The sequence below is a fragment of the Rattus rattus genome, chromosome 8 (assembly GCF_011064425.1).
Source record: "Rattus rattus isolate New Zealand chromosome 8, Rrattus_CSIRO_v1, whole genome shotgun sequence".
Taxonomy (NCBI): Eukaryota; Metazoa; Chordata; class Mammalia; order Rodentia; family Muridae; genus Rattus; species Rattus rattus.
In genome coordinates, this window is record NC_046161.1 from 50,781,676 (window position 1) to 50,800,176 (window position 18,501).

Below are 18,501 nucleotides of genomic sequence, written 5' to 3' on the forward strand. Positions count from 1 at the left end.
GCTGGCTAGTGGGACCTTTATTGGGCCAGTGAGCAGGTTGGGGCAATATGACCTTGTTTGCTATGAGTGGGGTCGGACATGGCAGTTTCTGGACCAGATGTCCAAGGGCCTGTGAGGGTCCAGCAAAAGAGGCGGCCCATGCCTGAGGCTGGAGAAGAAAAAATAGGTACATTGTAGCAGAAGTAGGATTTAGCTTCTGGGAGCTACCCCTGGCGGGAAAGTTCAGTGGGAACCAATACTAAAAGGAGGCGGGACTACGTGGAAGGCCTGACTAGCCCTCACGCTATTAGCAGAGACCCTGTGGTTTCTGGACCCAACCTTGTAGCCACAGACTCCAATGACTGGGCATGCCCGCCAGTGTGATATTTTGCTACTCTGCCTGTGTGAGAAAGATCTTCTTGATAGAAAACTCTCAGGACTGGAGAGATGGCTCAGACATTAGAGCACTGGCTGCTCTTCAGGAGGACCTAAGTTTGATTTCCAGAACCCACATGTAGATCACAACTGGCTATAACTCCAGTTCCAGGGGATCTGACACCCTCTTCTGGTCTCCACAGGGACTGCATGCATGTAGTGCCCAGACATACATGCAGGCAAACACCGACACACACAGAAAAATTCTCACATGGGCCCAACATCACCTCCTTCTGATTTCTGCTCTATCTATGGATGTGGATATGGAAGTGCCTTAGGCAGGGACACAAGCCTGGGTCCTATGCTAACAAACTTCTGATATGTGGAGGTCAGTGGTAAAACACATGCTTAGAATGAGCAAGGGTCTGGTTTGATCTAGTGCTCGCATGTGCACTCGTGTGCACGCATACACACACACACACACACACACACACACACACACACACACACACACACACAAACAGAGGCTTCCAGCTAGAGGACCAAAGCTGGCCCTCAGGATCCACTCTAGTGGCCACAGCTTTCTATCAGCCACTCATGTCTGGACTGACCTGAATCCAGGCATGGATTGTTCCCCTCATCCCCTTTCACAGATGGAAAGACTGAGGCCAGAGAGAATGTAGGAGATCAAGTCTCGGAGTTGAGGTGTGTGTGTGTGTGTGTGTGTGTGTGTGTGTGTGTGTGTGTGTGTGTATCTGTCTGTCTGTCTGTCTGTCTGCCTATCTGTCTGTCTGTGTGTGTTTTAGGAGACAGATGATCCTTAATCTATGTCCAGGTCTCCCCCTCCTCCCTAAATGTTAGACATGATGTTGCAAGGAACACAGCCTGTTGTGCACACACAATGCCACCAACCTTTAAGTTCAGCACTGTCCAGGCCCACAGTCACTGTTCCCCACCCCGGCTATCTCCAAACCCAGCTTTCCAGGCAAGGAAACTCTAGACACCTTCCCAATAGCCCTGTAAAAGAACCCCAGTTGTGACTGGTCTGTGGCTCTAAGGGGACACTGACCTGTGAGCCCCGACTTCGAGAGAGCTAGGCCCAACAGATATTCAGAGTAGCTCTCACCCTTGCTTAGTCTCTAGACCCTCTATTTCCCACACTTCCCAACCTCCAAGTCCCCAGTGGGCAGGATTGGCACTTAATCACTGGCTTCTGAGAAGACTGGGCCACCTCTTACCAGCCCCTCCCTCTCCCAGCAGCTCCCTGAGCCCACCCGCAGCTGCTCTAGGAGAGGAGGCCGCCTCACCCTGTCAGCCAAAGCAGATGCGTTCCCTCCGGCCCTCCACTCCTCCCACTTCCACCCGATCCTGACAGAGGGAGCCTCAGGGGGACAAGAAGGGAAAAAGTGTGTCTTCCCCAGGCAAGCTGCCAGCCAGCCCTCACACCCTCCTCCCACCCCAGCCAGTGCAGATGCTCCACTTCCGACTCATGTGCTCCAGCCACCACTTCTGTATACGTACACCTCCTTGCCAGCACCCACAGCACCCAGCTCTGGAGCCACACCCACAGGGGCTTCTGTGTCAGCCTGGTCTCTGTCCCTGTAAACCTCTCCAGGCCTCAGTGTCTTCTCTTGTAAGATGGGAATTGTCTCATAGAGACCCTGCCAGGACTGGGAAGGGTTCCTTCTTTTTCTCCTGCACACCAGTAACCTTATCCCAGGCTGGACCCACTGAAATGGGAATCTCACACCCACTAAGGCCTGGCCAGCCCAGGATAGGGAAAGTGGAAAAGGCCCTCCCTGGAAATCCACCCATCTGAACAAGGAGGAAAATTATAAGGCAGAGAAAAGCCTCTTGGAATTGTTCCCCACCACACTAGTCCCACCCTCTTTGCCTGAGGCAGGGGAGCAGTGGAGCTCCACAAAGACTTCATTGAGGCCTGCTTCCTCCCTGTCCCAGCCTCCAGCCTGGGTGGACTCTGGGCAATTGGTTCCATCAAAACCTCTCATTTTCCCTCCTACTTCCTCTTATGCCCAGCATGGCCCTGGGGTTGGCATATGTGGCTGGAAGCCCAGGACACTAGTCCTGCCCCCTACACAGCTCACAGATCTCCGAGACCGTTCCTCTTCTGCAGGAGTGATCATCCTCCATACGGGCCTTGATACTTTGGAAATTAACCTCGTATATGCCCCTCAACATGGCTGACTGATGGTAGTTGTCTACTGGGCTAGTAGCTGAGGCCGGTGCCAGAGCCAGAGCTCAGGCAATAATTGAGAAACTGTTCTGTTCTGGTCTCTTTGGGCTTTCAGGGAACCGAAGAGTCGAGGAGATAGTCAAAGTCTGAGTGTGATTCTTGTGGCCTCAGAGTTCTTGGGATGAGGGGAAGGAGACTCATGAGCCCAGTAGAAGTCTTTTGATGCTTGTTCATGGTGGTCGTTTGCCTGCCCTGGGATGAGATCTTGTCTCCTGAGAGGGAGGACAGCTCTAAATTCCAATCCCACACAACAGTGAACTGGTCTACTGTTGTTCTCCAAGCGGGAAAGGCTGGGACCCAGTGAGGACAGCTGAAGACAGCCTGCAGTGAGAGATGTGGCCGTAACCCAGTGTCGTGCCTATGAAGGCTGCTGTCCCTGTGGTCTCACCTGAATCTGCTCCATTTCACCTTCCCCGAATACCTTGAGAGTAGCAGGGGTGAGGAAAGATAAGGGCCTGCCTCAGGATGATGGCTTGGTCTTTCATCCGTGTGCTCATGGAAGATGTGTGGGGAGCAGATTTGGGAGGAGGTAGCCCCCCAACTCGGCCCACCAGACATTTTCTTTTGCCAAGTGGTTTTAGGAGGGGACAGATCTGGTAGATTATCCTTCAGTCCTGGCCAACCAGGATCCCAAACACACAGTTCCATCAGTCTCCGTACATATATCCAACATCCTCACTAACCTACACTCACTATCCAGATATGCTGACACCCCCAACACACACACACACACACACACACACACACACACACACACACACAGGTGCACGCACACATGCACACACATACGAACTCATGCATACATATACACATGGGCACACACAAACACACATGCATACACACATATACATGCATGTGCACACATACACACATACACACATGTATGCACATACAAAAACACACACATGAGCTTGTGTGTCACACACATGCACAACACATAACTCATGCATACACACAAATGGAAACACACATGCACATGCACGTGCATGCATAAAAACACACTTGCATAAACAAATGTACATGCATGCACATACATACACACATACACACATGTATGCACATACACACAAAAACACACACATGAGCTTGCATGTCACACACACACACACACACACACTCACACACATACATATGCACACTAACTACTCAGATCTGTAGGGACTCCACAAGCTGCTTTGGTCAGCTTGTCACTTTGCTCCCCCAGCCCAGAGCAGAGAAAATCAGTGCCCAGGCCACCAGCCTCTGCCCATCCCTAGGGAAACCTCCTTCAGGTTTCCCTGGCTTGAAGGCAGAGCTATGGAGAAAAAAGAGGGAGTCCTTGGAGGTACAAGGGAAGGCGAGCTGGCTTGAGGACTGAGTGACCTCAGAGAGAATACAGTGGCTCAGGCAGGGCACTTGGCCCATTGCTCTTACAAAGGCTGTATTCAGGTGGACCCCCACACCCATGAGTGAGGACAGAGAGCCCTTCAACCTTGCCTCAGCCCTCCCAAGAATCTATCCCACAGCCCCTCAGACTCCCTTGAAAACCCTGGCCTCACCCTGCCTCTCAGACCTGGAACCAGGATATATCACCTCAGATGCCAGACCCCACAGGCTACAGTAGAGAAATCCAGCCTCCCCAAGGCAGGATCCTCTTCCTCCCAACTCTCTGGACACCCCCATTCCAGCCCACAGCAGTAGATCCTGCCTCCTCTGTCTCCCTGGGCTTCCTTGCCTCCTTTCCTAACTCTAGTCTGTGTCACTTGAGTTCAGTCCTTGTGAGAGGTCACTGTGTCTCCTTTTCAGTATCTTTCTCTCAGGCTGGTGCTTCTTTTCCATCCCAGTTGCTGCATTAGGGACATAAGCATATACGCTTGTGCGTGCCTGAGCGTGTGGAATGATGGACAGATGATGGGTGAAGATTGGTCTCCTCTCTCCTGTCTACCTCTTGCAGCAGCAACACTAGGCGTCACCCCAGTGTTCACACACCCAGGGCTCCCACCCCCACCCTGCTCTCAACTGGGCAGCAGACATTCCTACTACCCATCCTGCCCAATAGCCCTGGGCTCCCATTTTCTCCCTTATAAAGTCAGGCTACGGCAGACAACCAGGAATGCTGCCTCTGCCCATGACGCAAGCCAGCTGTGGGAGCCCGCCCAACTGCCCTAGGCTATGAGGGGTAGCACAGAGCTTACAGGGTTCAATGCCAGGGAACAGGGTGCTGTGGGTGGGGCTGGGGTAGGGTTTAGACAGTGGCTGAGCTGAGACCTGAAGCTTACCTTTCGGAAACCAAGTCAGATAGCTTCTCCCCTGAAGCCCCTATATGGCCTGGGCTACAGAGAACGTTGATATTGTGGAACTGGCTCTCCAGGGGTAGGGCACCCAGGACAGGGGTAGCCAGAGGCCTGACTCTCTGGTACATCCTAGGGGAGGGAGTTGTACTCCCAGTTAGATGGGTGCAGGGAAAGCCAACGAGAAAGCTGGGGGAGGAGGGACAAGGGGGGATCAGAGGCCAGATGTGGGGCAGTGGGCAAGGCTGGGAGTCAGAGCGGTGGTGTTAAGAAATAAGACAGATAGAAAGACAGACAGTTGGCCTGCACAGAGTTTGGAGGAGTAGGGTCTGCAGCAGGCCCCCAGGACTAGAGAAAGCCTCGAAACTGGGACCCTTGCTCCCAGCCCAGCAGAAAGAGGCTAATGCACATAGACTCCTACCAAGAAGATGCAGACTACACATCCAGCCCTGACTACATGTAAGACCCTACCTCAACAAAACTACGTGGGATCCCTGAAGCCTAATGCAGAGACCAGATCCTTACTGACACACTCCCCACGAGTGTCACCACCCCAGAGACCCAGGGGGTGCGGGCACAATTGGGGGCCTGCAAAAGGACAGCTAGCTAGATTGACCAAAGCTTTGCCTGACCATCTGTGAAAGAGACCCGCACATCAGGACACTGGTTCTTTCTGTATCCTAACCCTGGATCTCAGGAAAAGCATGGAGCCACCCCACCCTGGGGCCCAGACAGCAGCTCCCTGTTTGTGAGGGGAAGGGTGGGAAGCCACGAGGACTTCCCCACCTTCAGCAGAACTCTGGGACGGGAGGGGCAGGAGCTCTCCAGGAACACATGGCCTCTTTGAGGAGCCAGGCCTATCCAAGTAATGGCAGGCGGGCAAGGGAGGCAGGACTGGCTGGGCACAATCGCGCCTCTGTCCTAACGGCCCTGGGTCCTTGTGCGTATACACAAACACGTAGCTTTACACAAACCCCAAAGGCACCCCCCCAGCAGCCACCCACATACTCATGCACACACATCTGCGTAGCCCTGGACACTCACCTGTGACCTTCCTCCACCAAAAAAAAAAGGAAAAAAAAAAAAAAAAAAGCCCACACAGGCAGCAAGCAGCCTCTCTGTAGCTCCAGTTCATCTCCCAGAGCCTGGGGCATTTGCCCCTCCCACACAGAGGGCTTGGCCTATACACACTACCACCACCACCCCCCTTCCTCAGCCTGCACCACTCACCCTCTGCCTGTAAGTTGTCTAGAACCAGTAGGGGGCATGGGAGCAGAGGCCTCCACTGTCCCATTCGAAAGGATCCATACATCCCTGCTAGTCGACCCTCCACGGATCCTTCTCCCTGAGATCACTTATTCCCCTTCCTCTGTGATGCTTTATGCCACCCTCGCCTCCTCCAAGAAGCCCTCTGGGGTTGACTTCTAGCTTGTTATTTCTTCATCCTGCACCCTCTTTATATTTGAAGGCCCTCTCCAACTGCCCCCTACCTAATGACAGCAATTCTGGATGCAGCCTGTCAGAGGGTGAGAGGATCACAAGGATGAAGGTGAGGTGGGGGTACTGTCAGAGTTTCCAAAACCCCAGCCAGCTTGGCTTCAGAGGCCTCTGTTCTGACAAGGGGGCTGCCCGGCCTGCACACTCCAGCAACACAAGGCAGCTAGTGTGAGTGGCTCTCCACACAGGAAACAGCAGGGCCCAGTCCCTCAAAGGGCTCATTCAGACCCCAGCTCTCTGGAAAGTACCTCTGCTTCCTGCCACCCTCCCACTTAGTCAAACAGGCTGCTGCTCTCTCCTGTGGGAAGGGAGCAAAGGCAGGTGGTTCAGTGGTTAGGGCCAGCCATGCACCTCAGCGCCTGACCCAGAGCCCTGCCTTCGTCTAAGACCTAGGAGGTTAACATACCTTCTGTGCAAGGGAGTGTGGGTGGAATCACCCCCACTAGGAGGAGTGTGCCCTCTTCCTTGTGGGTGGCGGAGCAGCCCAGCCCCGGTTTGAAATGTTTACCTCTTTGCTGGATATAAATATTCTCAGAGTGGGCAGTATCACCTGGCCCACAAAATCCCTGAAGGTTTATTGCTCAGTTCTTGCCAGCTGCTCCAAGCCACTCCAGCCCACCAGGGTGGTGGCTCCATCCTGTGGGGGCTGTGTGCCCCACCCTCTGTTCTGTGGCTGCCCATGGTTTGGCCTGCTGCATTTTGCTCAAGCAGACACTGCACCCTCACAAGCACCTATTGCTGACCGGCCTCCACGTCTGAGGTTCCCTGACACAACATGAGCTGGGCCTGAAGAGCCCTGGGCAGGTGGCTACCCTTTTAACTCTGGAGCCACCAGGGAGGATTTCAGCTCAGCCCTGAGCACAGCATTATCTTTCTCAGCCATCTCTCCTGGGGGCAGAAAAGGTGCAGCCCCCTGCAGTGGCTGTTGCTGATCTCAGGCGATGTCAGCTGGCTCCGGCTGGCCAGGGTCCAGCACTGGTGTGGCTGGTGCCAGACCACCTCTATCAAAGCTTAACTGGCCTCTGCAGTTTCAAAGACGCCTGACTGGGATGAGTTCCCTTTTCTCTCCTGTCTTTCCCCAACATTGGATATCTGCAGGCAGTCAAGGTTCTAACCACTGCAAGAATGGGCCAGAAATTGGGGAGATGGGAGAAAGCTAATTTTAGGGATCTGCCTGAAGGAGGGCTGAAGCTACTTCAAAGGAGGAGGTTCTCAGTGTGCTCCAAAGGGGCCTGCACGCTGCTCACCAACCCTGGGTAGACCTCGTCTGTCCTGCTGCCTGTCTGTCCTGGTCCAGAGGCAGATCTATGGTGCATCCCCCGCCTTGTACTCAGAGTCACCCCTGGCTTGGGGTAGCTAAGGGGATCTCCACTGTTGCCTTCCTTGGCTCCTCAGGCATGTTTGGAAGCAGAGAGGCCGGATGTGAGTATTCACCAGAGACTGGTGGTAGTGCTTGAAGCAGGAAGCAATCACAGAGTGGTGGAGGACAGTTTGGCCCATTTTCTGTCTGATGCCGCACGTGCTTCCCATCGGCCTGGGAACCTTTGCTCCTTGGCAGGCTCTGAGCAATAACCGGCCCCACCCCACCCCATCCCCATAGACACTAGGAAAATAGAGAAGACATGGCCTGCCTACATACCACCACCAGGTACCACAGCCAAACACAGAGATGAAAGCGCGGTCGTGGCAAGGGTGGAGCACGAGAAGACCGTGATCAGGGATCAGCCGTGCCCACCAAGCCCGACGATCAAGACGAGATAGGGAGAGAGCAGACCCGGGATGGACACTCCCTGGGTCCCAGAAGTGGTAAGAACCTGTGGTTTCAGGAACCCAAGGAAACTTGAATAGCTGGGGTCTTAACGAGGACCCTAGGCAGTGGGTGCCACACAGAGCCATGGAACATGTGGGCATAGAAGCCCTCCGCTCCCCTGCAGCCCACCTGTCCATCTCTATGGTACCTAGCCTCCTCCTAGCAGGAGCCTGACCTTGACCATAGCCCCCTCTCTCACCAGCCTCCTTCTTCGGGGAGAACCACCTGGAGGTGCCTGTGCCCTCAGCCCTGACCAGAGTAGACTTACTGCTCCAGTTCTCCACATCGCAGCCCGAAGCCCTGCTCCTCTTGGCAGCAGGCCAAACAGATCATCTCCTGCTGCAGCTCCAGTCTGGATACCTACAGGTGAGTGGCACACCTGGGAGCAGGGCTAGGCATCCCTTCTGTAGGCTGGAAGGCCTCGCTTTTGGCTGGGCAACCTCAGATGAGTTACCTCTGCCCTTGGGTCTTGGTCTGTCTACTGCGGGTGGCCCCCAACATCTCAGAGTGAGTTCCTGGTGCAAGGGCTCTGCCTACTAGCTGTCTCAGTCTCATGTCTCGTCGCAGCCCCTAGCTGCCCATCAGGATCAAGCGCACCAAGTTTCCTTGCCCATCTCCTCATAGTATCTGACTTACATCACTATCACCCCTGCTCTTCTCTTTTGCCTGCCTTTCTTTCTCTTCCCTGTGCCTGACCAGTCCCATCTCCTTGACATCTATGTAAGAAGAGTATCCCTGCTCTCAGGGAGTATCCCTGTGCTACTCACCTGGCCCAAGTTCCTCCACCGGGACTCCCCCTTCCCCGTAGGCTCCCCTGTAGTGTGGTGATACAATCTGAGATAGTAACAGTGTCGTTTCCACCTACCGCCACCCTCTTTCCATCTTATTGCCTGCTTTAAGACAAATTTTATTAGCAAGGGGTCATTTGGCTGTCTCTTGAGTCTTCCCCCTCGTCATAAAGTGTTTAGGAGCCCAGGGTCTTAGGCTTGGACCCATCTGATTTCAAGCCCCATTGCGGCTGAGGGACCCTGGCCCTATCATCCTGCAGCTGTTATGGCTTCTCACTGCCACAAGGTGTCACTGTAAGCCTGGTCCAGGGGCAGCAGATAACAGTATGGTCCACAGATGCTCTATGCTTGGATTCCTGAGATCTTGGGCTCTGCCATCACCCGCTCCAGTCCTGGTGTCTGTGTCTCACGGAGGATACCTCCTCTAGTAGATCCTCAAAAACAAAGCATCTGGGATGTCGAGACAGCTTGGTGGGCAGATGCACCTTAGTGCAGGCCTGATGACCTAAGCTCAGTGCCCAGAACCACAAAGTAACAGGAGAGGACTGATTCCTCGGAGTTGTCCTCTGACCTTCACATGTGCCTGCACGCACACGCGCACGCGCGCGCGCACACACACACACGCATGCACGCAGAGAGGCACATACACATGCACACAACACACACAGGCACAGGCACACATGCACACACACACAGAGGCACATACACATGCACACAACACACAGGGGCAGGCACACATGCACACCACATGCACAAATACCTGTACACACTCTCACACATGCATCCACACAACTAAACAGATAAAATATTAAAAAGAAAACACAGACCATCTCTTTGGGTTCTTAGCCTTAACCGTGAGCCAAGCTACTTTTGCCTACTAAGGGGGTTCATCGGGGTTCATTCCAGAGTGCCCATTACTCCTCCAGAGGTAGCTTTTCTAGAACCCACAGTAGGTCTTTTGGCACTGCTCACTCAAGGAAAGAGAGGAAGGATGAGACAAAGCGAAGTGCTGCTTCAGGAGAAAGTTTTGCTTCGTGTAAATCTGTAGGATCAGGGACAGTCTCTGACTCTACCCAGTTGAAACACTAGGGAGGTAGGGATGACGTCATGGAAAGCCCTGTCCTAGTCCCATTATGAAGGGGGCTCAGTGTGGTATAGACAGAAACGTCAGCCGCTCCCACCCCTGATCTCCCTGTCTCTCTCCAGGTCAGACTTGCCCTGGGACAAAATGAGCTGAGTCTGCAGACACCAGCAGACACGGTGCTGAGTGACTCCACAACCCACACCGTAGTGCTCACCGTCTCCAACAGCTGGGCTGTGCTGTCTGTTGATGGAGTGTTGAACACCTCTGCCCCCATCCCAAAAGCATCCCACCTCAAGGTCCCCTATGGGCTCTTTGTGGGCTCCTCTGGAAGCCTTGACCTGCCTTACCTGAAGGGAATCAGTCGACCCCTGAGGGGCTGCCTCCACTCAGCCATTCTCAATGGCCGAAACCTTCTCCGCCCACTGACCCCCGATGTTCATGAGGGTTGTGCTGAAGAATTCTCTGCTGGTGATGAAGTTGGCCTGGGCTTCTCTGGACCCCACTCACTGGCTGCCTTCCCTGCCTGGAGCACGCGGGAGGAAGGCACCCTGGAGTTTACGCTCACCACTCGGAGTCAGCAAGCACCCCTGGCCTTCCAGGCCGGGGACCAGCGTGGCAACTTTATCTACGTGGACATATTTGAGGGCCACTTGCGGGCTGTGGTTGAAAAGGGCCAAGGTACCATGCTGCTTCGTAACAGCGTGCCCGTGGCTGACGGGCAGCCCCATGAGGTCAGCGTACACATAGATGTTCACCGGCTGGAAATCTCTGTAGATCAATACCCTACACGTACTTTCAACCGTGGGGTCCTCAGCTACCTGGAGCCTCGTGGCAGTCTCCTCCTTGGGGGGCTGGACACAGAGGCCTCTCGCCACCTCCAAGAACACCGTCTGGGCCTGACACCGGGGGCTGCCAACATCTCCCTCGTAGGCTGCATAGAAGATTTCAGTGTTAATGGCAGGAGGCTGGGCCTCCGGGACGCCTGGCTGACCCGTGACATGGCAGCAGGCTGCAGGCCTGAGGAGGATGAGTATGAGGAAGAGGTCTATGGCCCGTTTGAAGCTTTCTCCACCCTGGCGCCGGAAGCCTGGCCAGCCATGGATCTGCCAGAGCCATGTGTTCCTGAGCCGGGGCTGCCTGCCGTCTTCGCGAACTTCACGCAGCTGCTCACCATTAGTCCCCTGGTCGTGGCCGAGGGTGGCACAGCCTGGCTTGAGTGGCGGCACGTGCAGCCCACGCTGGACCTGACAGAGGCGGAGCTGCGCAAGTCCCAGGTGCTGTTCAGCGTGAGCCAGGGTGCACGCCACGGCGAGCTGGAGCTAGACATCCCGGGAGCCCAAACCCGAAAAATGTTTACACTGCTGGACGTGGTGAACCGAAAGGCTCGCTTTGTTCACGATGGCTCTGAAGACACCTCTGACCAGCTGATGCTGGAGGTATCAGTGACTTCTCGGGCACCTGTGCCCTCCTGCCTGCGGAGGGGCCAAATTTACATTCTCCCCATCCAGGTAAACCCCGTCAACGACCCACCTCGCATCGTCTTCCCACACGGCAGCCTCATGGTGATCCTGGAGCACACACAGAAGCCTCTGGGACCCGAGATTTTCCAGGCCTATGACCCAGACTCTGCTTGTGAGGGTCTCACCATCCAGCTTCTTGGTGTCTCCGCTAGTGTCCCTGTGGAACACCGAGACCAGCCCGGAGAGCCAGTGACTGAGTTTTCCTGTCGGGACCTGGAGGCAGGCAACATAGTCTATGTCCACCGTGGTGGGCCTGCACAGGACCTGACATTCCGGGTCAGTGATGGGATGCAGGCCAGTGGGCCAGCTACACTGAAGGTCGTGGCCGTCCGGCCAGCCATACAGATCCTCCACAACACAGGGCTGCGCCTGGCCCAGGGCTCTGCTGCAGCCATCTTGCCTGCCAACCTGTCGGTAGAAACGAATGCAGTAGGACAGGATGTGAGCGTGCTGTTCCGAGTCACTGGCACCTTGCAGTTTGGGGAGCTGCAGAAGCAGGGGGCCGGAGGGGTAGAGGGCACCGAGTGGTGGGATACACTGGCCTTCCACCAGCGCGATGTGGAGCAAGGCCGAGTGAGGTACCTGAGTACTGACCCACAACACCACACCCAAGACACAGTGGAGGACCTGACCTTGGAGGTGCAGGTGGGCCAGGAGACACTGAGCAATCTGTCTTTCCCAGTGACCATCCAGAGAGCCACAGTATGGATGCTGCGACTTGAGCCTCTGCATACGCAGAACCCTCATCAGGAAACCCTCACCTCAGCCCACCTAGAGGCTTCCCTGGAGGAGGAGGGAGAAGGAGGACCATACCCTCATATCTTCCACTATGAGTTGGTTCAGGCCCCCAGGAGAGGCAACCTCCTGCTCCAGGGTACAAGGCTGTCAGATGGCCAGAGCTTCAGCCAGAGTGACCTGCAGGCCGGTCGTGTGACCTACAGGGCCACGACGCGGACCTCTGAGGCAGCTGAGGACTCCTTCCGTTTCCGGGTCACATCTCCACCACATTTCTCCCCGCTCTACACCTTCCCTATCCACATTGGCGGTGACCCAAACGCTCCTGTCCTCACTAATGTCCTGCTCATGGTACCCGAGGGAGGGGAGGGAGTGCTGTCCGCTGACCACCTCTTTGTCAAGAGTCTCAACAGTGCCAGCTATCTCTATGAGGTTATGGAGCAGCCCCACCATGGCAGGTTGGCTTGGAGGGACCCAAAAGGTAAAGCCACCCCAGTAACATCCTTTACTAATGAGGACCTACTACACGGCCGACTGGTCTACCAGCACGATGACTCTGAGACCATAGAGGATGATATCCCATTTGTGGCCACACGCCAGGGCGAGGGCAGCGGTGACATGGCCTGGGAGGAGGTGCGTGGTGTCTTCCGAGTGGCCATCCAGCCTGTGAACGATCACGCCCCTGTGCAGACCATCAGCCGTGTCTTCCACGTGGCCCGGGGTGGACAGCGGCTGCTGACTACAGATGATGTGGCCTTCAGTGATGCTGATTCCGGCTTCAATGACGCGCAACTGGTGCTGACCCGCAAGGACCTCCTCTTTGGCAGCATCGTGGCTATGGAGGAGCCCACGAGGCCCATCTACCGTTTTACCCAAGAGGATCTCAGGAAGAAGCAAGTCCTGTTTGTGCACTCAGGGGCCGACCATGGCTGGCTCCAGCTACAAGTGTCTGATGGGCAACACCAGGCTACTGCCATGCTGGAGGTGCAGGCCTCAGAGCCCTATCTCCACGTAGCCAATAGTTCCAGTCTTGTGGTTCCTCAAGGAGGCCAGGGCACCATCGACACAGCCGTGCTCCACCTGGACACCAACCTGGACATACGAAGTGGGAATGAGGTCCACTACCATGTAACAGCTGGCCCTCACTGGGGACAGCTGCTCCGGGATGGCCAGTCAGTCACCTCCTTCTCCCAACGGGACTTGCTGGATGGGGCCATTCTCTACAGCCACAATGGCAGCCTCAGCCCGCAAGACACCCTGGCCCTTTCCGTGGCAGCAGGGCCAGTACACACTAGCACCATCCTACAAGTGACCATTGCCCTAGAGGGCCCCCTGGCTCCACTACAACTGGTGCAGCACAAAAGGATCTATGTCTTCCAGGGGGAGGCGGCTGAGATCAGAAGGGACCAGCTAGAGGTAAGGTGGTGCACACGGCCTCGCCAAGCTGAAAAGTGCTTCCGTGAAGGGGATGCTCCTGAGGTGATGCAGGTGTTAGGAGTTATCAGGTAGCTTCACTATTCTCCTGTAGGTGTTGTAGTTCCCCACGCTTCTAGGAAGTCTGTTATGCATATACCTGTAGGTGTCATGTGTACCTCCAGGAGTCGTATACACATGTGTCCTTACTATGGCTAACCGTGTAAAATCTGGGCTCCAGCCAGATCCACAGAATCTCTGAAACAGAGCCCAAGAATATATATTCTGTTATGCTCCCTAGCAGGTTACCATGAGCAGTGAACTTTGAGGGGTACTGCCCCTCAGATCCACGGGTCCTCATCTCTCTCCCTACACCCCACACCAGGACTGTGAGGGTCTATGAAATATTTATTAACACAGGGAGCTCCCAGCACAACACTGGCCAGCAGGCTCACTGCCTTGCTGTGAAACCCTAACCAGATCCTTTCCAGTTCTGAGGCCCTTCTGGTTCTGAGTGTTTGGACTTTGAGAAAGACCATGACTAAACGTCTCAGGAAGTGTCCGCCCCAGAGGAGGTAGCATATTAGCCAAGCTATGGGGGTGCACACCTTTAATCCCAGCACTCAGGAGGCAGAGGCAGGCAGAGCTCTTTGAGTTCAAGGTCAGCCTGGTCTATTAAGTGAGTTCCAGGCCGGACAAGGAACAAATGAAGGGGTAGGGGGAGCAGAGAAAAGAGAAAAGTATGGGACATAGACAGCAAAAGCTAGCAGATGGCATTCCGAGCTAAAAGAATGTGTTCTGCAAAGGCATAGAATCAGAAGTGTAATTTAAGAGTGGTGCTTAGACGTTCTTTGTAGCTAAATCCGGCATTGAGGGAGTACACAGCCTCCTTTGGGCTGAACCAAATCCGCAAACTGCTTAAGACCTGGAGTCTGGGAGCCTGTGCTGCTAGGTATGGCGAGAGCGCCCTCTTGTGGTGTATAGTGTCAGCTGTACAGAGCCTGAGCAGAGCATTAGCAACGCACGGCAACGCAGCCTGTTCTGCCGCCTGAGGTCTACTACAGCCTGTGACCCCATATATCCCATCGTCTCTGTTGACCAGGTAGTCCAGGAGGCAGTGCTGCCTGCCGACATCATGTTCTCGTTGAGAAGCCCCCCGAACGCCGGCTACTTGGTGATGGTGTCCCACGGTGCTTCAGCAGATGGGCCGCCCAGCCTGGACCCTGTGCAGCGCTTCTCCCAGGAGGCAATAAATTCAGGCCGGGTTCTCTACCTGCACTCTCGCCCTGGAGCCTGGAGTGATTCCTTCTCCCTGGATGTGGCCTCGGGTCTGGGTGATCCTCTCGAAGGCATCTCTGTCGAGCTGGAAGTGTTGCCCACCGTCATCCCCCTGGATGTTCAAAACTTCAGCGTTCCTGAGGGTGGCACCCGTACGCTGGCCCCTCCGCTGGTCCAAATCACTGGGCCTTACTTCCCCACACTGCCAGGCCTTGTCCTACAGGTGCTAGAGCCACCGCAGCACGGGGCCCTGCAGAAGGAGGACCGTCCTCAAGATGGGACCCTCAGCACTTTCTCCTGGAGAGAGGTACCAGAGACCCTAGGGCCTCAGTGCAGCCCTGGTTCCTGGCAACTGCTTTATTTCAGTCTTCCTCTGGGAAACGGAAACCCTGCACACACACACACACACACACACACACACACACACACACACACACATGCGCGCGCGCACTTCTTACCTGTAGAAACGGGTTCTTAAGGGATCTATCTTCTGTACCTAACAACAGACAACAGGACATTAAGGGTGCTGGTCCCAAGATCCCTGTTGAGTCTTAGACTAGCCGAAGCCTGACAACCAATCCTGGGTCTCCTAATAGGTGGAAGAGCAGCTGATCCGCTATGTGCATGATGGAAGTGAGACGCAGACGGACGGCTTTGTCCTGCTAGCTAATGCCTCAGAGATGGATCGCCAGAGCCAGCCCATGGCCTTCACTATCACCATCCTCCCTGTTAATGACCAACCCCCTGTCATCACCACAAACACAGGCTTGCAGGTGAGTTCACCCCTGGACCTACCCCATCTCTGGTCTTGGAAAGGGACTAGAGTCCCTTACTTACTCCTCCGCTGCTCTCAGGCTCAGTTTCATCCTCTGTGAAATGGGTTCACTACCACATACCTGGCTATCGGAAGGATAGTTGTAATACTGTTGTGATGTTTTGTTACTGGGCACATATAAATACAGCGGGCAGTCTTGTTTAAGAAAGACCCTCCTTGCCCCTGCTAGTCCCTGGGCCCACCTCTAGCAGAAAGGTTTTCCCTCATGTCTTAGGCTCAAAATAGCTAAAGAAATTCATTATAAGCCCTGTATTGTGAGGTGCAGGTTGGGAGCTCGAGTGTCACAGCAAATAAAGATCTCAACAAGGCTTCCCAAATTTCTGTCCCTATAGTCTGCAGAGCAGTGGCACCCTGTTCTGCATAAATGGAAGCTAAGGACCAGACAGGGACAGAGTTCATGATCACAAAAGTACCAGCGGAACAGGAAGGATGTTGGTTGACAGGCCCACACAGGACAATAGAGGTTGCACTAAGTTTTGGATGACAGCTTCTGGTGTCTAGATCACCAACAGGTAGCTTTGGAAAGTTGTAGAAGGGTAACGTGGGAGCTGCTTCTAGCACGGAGTCTTTTGTGGTTATCTATGGAGATGTGGTATAGTCTTACCTGTGGGAGACGGCTGAGGGCTGAGGACACTTAGGGAGTGAGCCTTGGTCTAGGTAACTAAGGATTGCCTATGATCACAGGTTGGAAATTATGTGTGGTGAGGTGGCCACTAGGTGGCAGTATCCACCCATGTTAGCCCCTTGGAGCTCAACACTGCTGTTTCAACTTACTCTAGGAGGGAGAAGCTCATGAGTATTAGAAGGATGTTTTCTGATATGAGGGCCTCCTACCCAGAACAGCCCCAGTGACTGGCCCTGGGCCACAAGGAACAGGGCTCCGGAAGAGAACCTTCCCTGCGTGGGTGGGTAGCCTATGGGGCCTCCCCTGCACTCTGCATGGGCAGGTTCCTAGCTGATACAGAAATTCTCCTCTCCTCTCCGCTCTCCATCTGCCTCCTGACCTTCAGTTGGCAGGAGAACCTATTTCTAAGTGTCCTGTGCTGGCCTACACCACTACCTCTGTCCTGTGCCCTCCCCGCCAGGTCGTGTATGCCATGGCAGGATGGAAGGGAGATCCCTGCCCACCAGTAAGACACAGCAGCACCTCTGGTCAGGAATGGGGATCTCTGTGAAGTAAGAACTCAGGAAGGGTCAAACGGGAGTATTTGTAAGCAGGAGGCTGTGGTCTGGCTTTGAGGTACAATTAAGATTAGGCCAGGTGGAGAAGGAACCTGTGTGACAGAAAAGGATTGAAGGCCCTTTCTGCGGTGGAGCCCAGAATGGCATAGGTGTCCATGACAGCTGAGCAGAACAGGAGGGAGACCTGGTGGCAGTCCCCGGGTCAGGAGGAAGGGGATGGGATGGGCACAATGTGGACAGAACTTTCACAGGTCTGTGTCCCCAGATCTGGGAGGGGGCTATTGTGCCCATCCCTCCTGAGGCCCTCAGGGGAATAGACAATGATTCAGGGCCGGAAGACTTGGTCTACACCATCGAGCAGCCCAGCAATGGACGGATAGCCCTGAGGGTAGCACCAGACGCCGAGGTCCACCGCTTCACACAGGCCCAGCTGGACAGCGGGCTTGTGCTGTTCTCACACAGAGGTGGGTGCCGAGTGGGTTCTTCAGCCCCCTGGGGTTGAGGTACCTTGGGGGGGGAGGAGCTACCTCGGGCCAGCAGGATCCAGCTTCACCCCTTGTGCTCAGGAGCCCTGGAAGGAGGCTTCCACTTCGACCTGTCTGATGGCGTACACACTTCTCCTGGACATTTCTTCCGAGTGGTAGCCCAGAAGCAGGTACTCCTCTCCTTGGAGGGCAGCCGGAAGCTGACTGTCTGTCCAGGTAGGTCTGCACGCTGAGTGGCTGAGGCGGAGCTGAGGGTGGTAGCACGTCTTTGCCTTGGTTCCTGTCAGAAGCTAACGGGCTCCTTCATGCTTTACAGAGTCTGTGCAGCCACTCAGCAGCCAGAGCCTGAGTGCCAGCTCCAGTACAGGCTCCGACCCTCGTCACCTGCTCTACCGGGTGGTAAGAGGCCCCCAGCTCGGCCGGCTCCTCCATGCCCAGCAAGGAAGTGCAGAGGAGGCTTTGGTGAACTTCACCCAGGCTGAGGTAAGGGCCTCACTCCTCAGCCATCCCACAGACACCACCTTACCTCAGGTGGCTGCCAGTTGGAGCACACACGTCACAGCTTCTCTGGATTCTGCCCCAGCTCAGGGTTAGGCCTCCAGGAGGAAGCTGTAGCTGGATCCTAGAGGCAGAAACGGCCCAGGAAGGCGGACCAGAGGCACCCCAGCGGCTGGTGATGGGTTGAACTCACTTCAGCGGGACAGTGCAGGATAAAGTTGAGCTTGCGGCTCAGGAAAGGTGCCAGAGAATGTAGTAAGCTGGGAGCAGATGAGTCGCAGGCAGAGTGGGTCAAGGTGAGGGACGCTGGTATCTGCTCTTTGGAGCAGAGCTCCTAGAGCACCCCAGGACCACCGTGAAAATTATAATTCCCAGTCGAGGCTGACTGAGCTGCTGAGATGCTAGGGCTGTTGGTGCTAACTAGGCAGTTATCACTTACCTTACAACACGTGCAGATTGGTCCCCACAGGGTCTAAGCACTGTGAGCAGCTCCTCTGG

At 55.0% G+C, this 18,501-nt stretch overlaps 1 protein-coding gene across 1 annotated transcript in view; it reads left to right on the top strand.

Annotated features, from left to right (window-relative positions):
- Positions 1-18,501, top strand: part of Cspg4 (chondroitin sulfate proteoglycan 4) — a 35,149-nt gene that overhangs the window by 10,110 nt on the left and 6,538 nt on the right. The window contains exons 2-8 of the mRNA XM_032910333.1: positions 8,388-8,551; positions 10,180-13,728; positions 14,828-15,310; positions 15,600-15,776; positions 17,286-17,484; positions 17,587-17,721; positions 17,822-17,988. Of these exons, the coding sequence (XP_032766224.1) occupies positions 8,388-8,551; positions 10,180-13,728; positions 14,828-15,310; positions 15,600-15,776; positions 17,286-17,484; positions 17,587-17,721; positions 17,822-17,988 (4,874 nt within the window). The remainder of the gene's footprint in view (positions 1-8,387; positions 8,552-10,179; positions 13,729-14,827; positions 15,311-15,599; positions 15,777-17,285; positions 17,485-17,586; positions 17,722-17,821; positions 17,989-18,501) is intronic.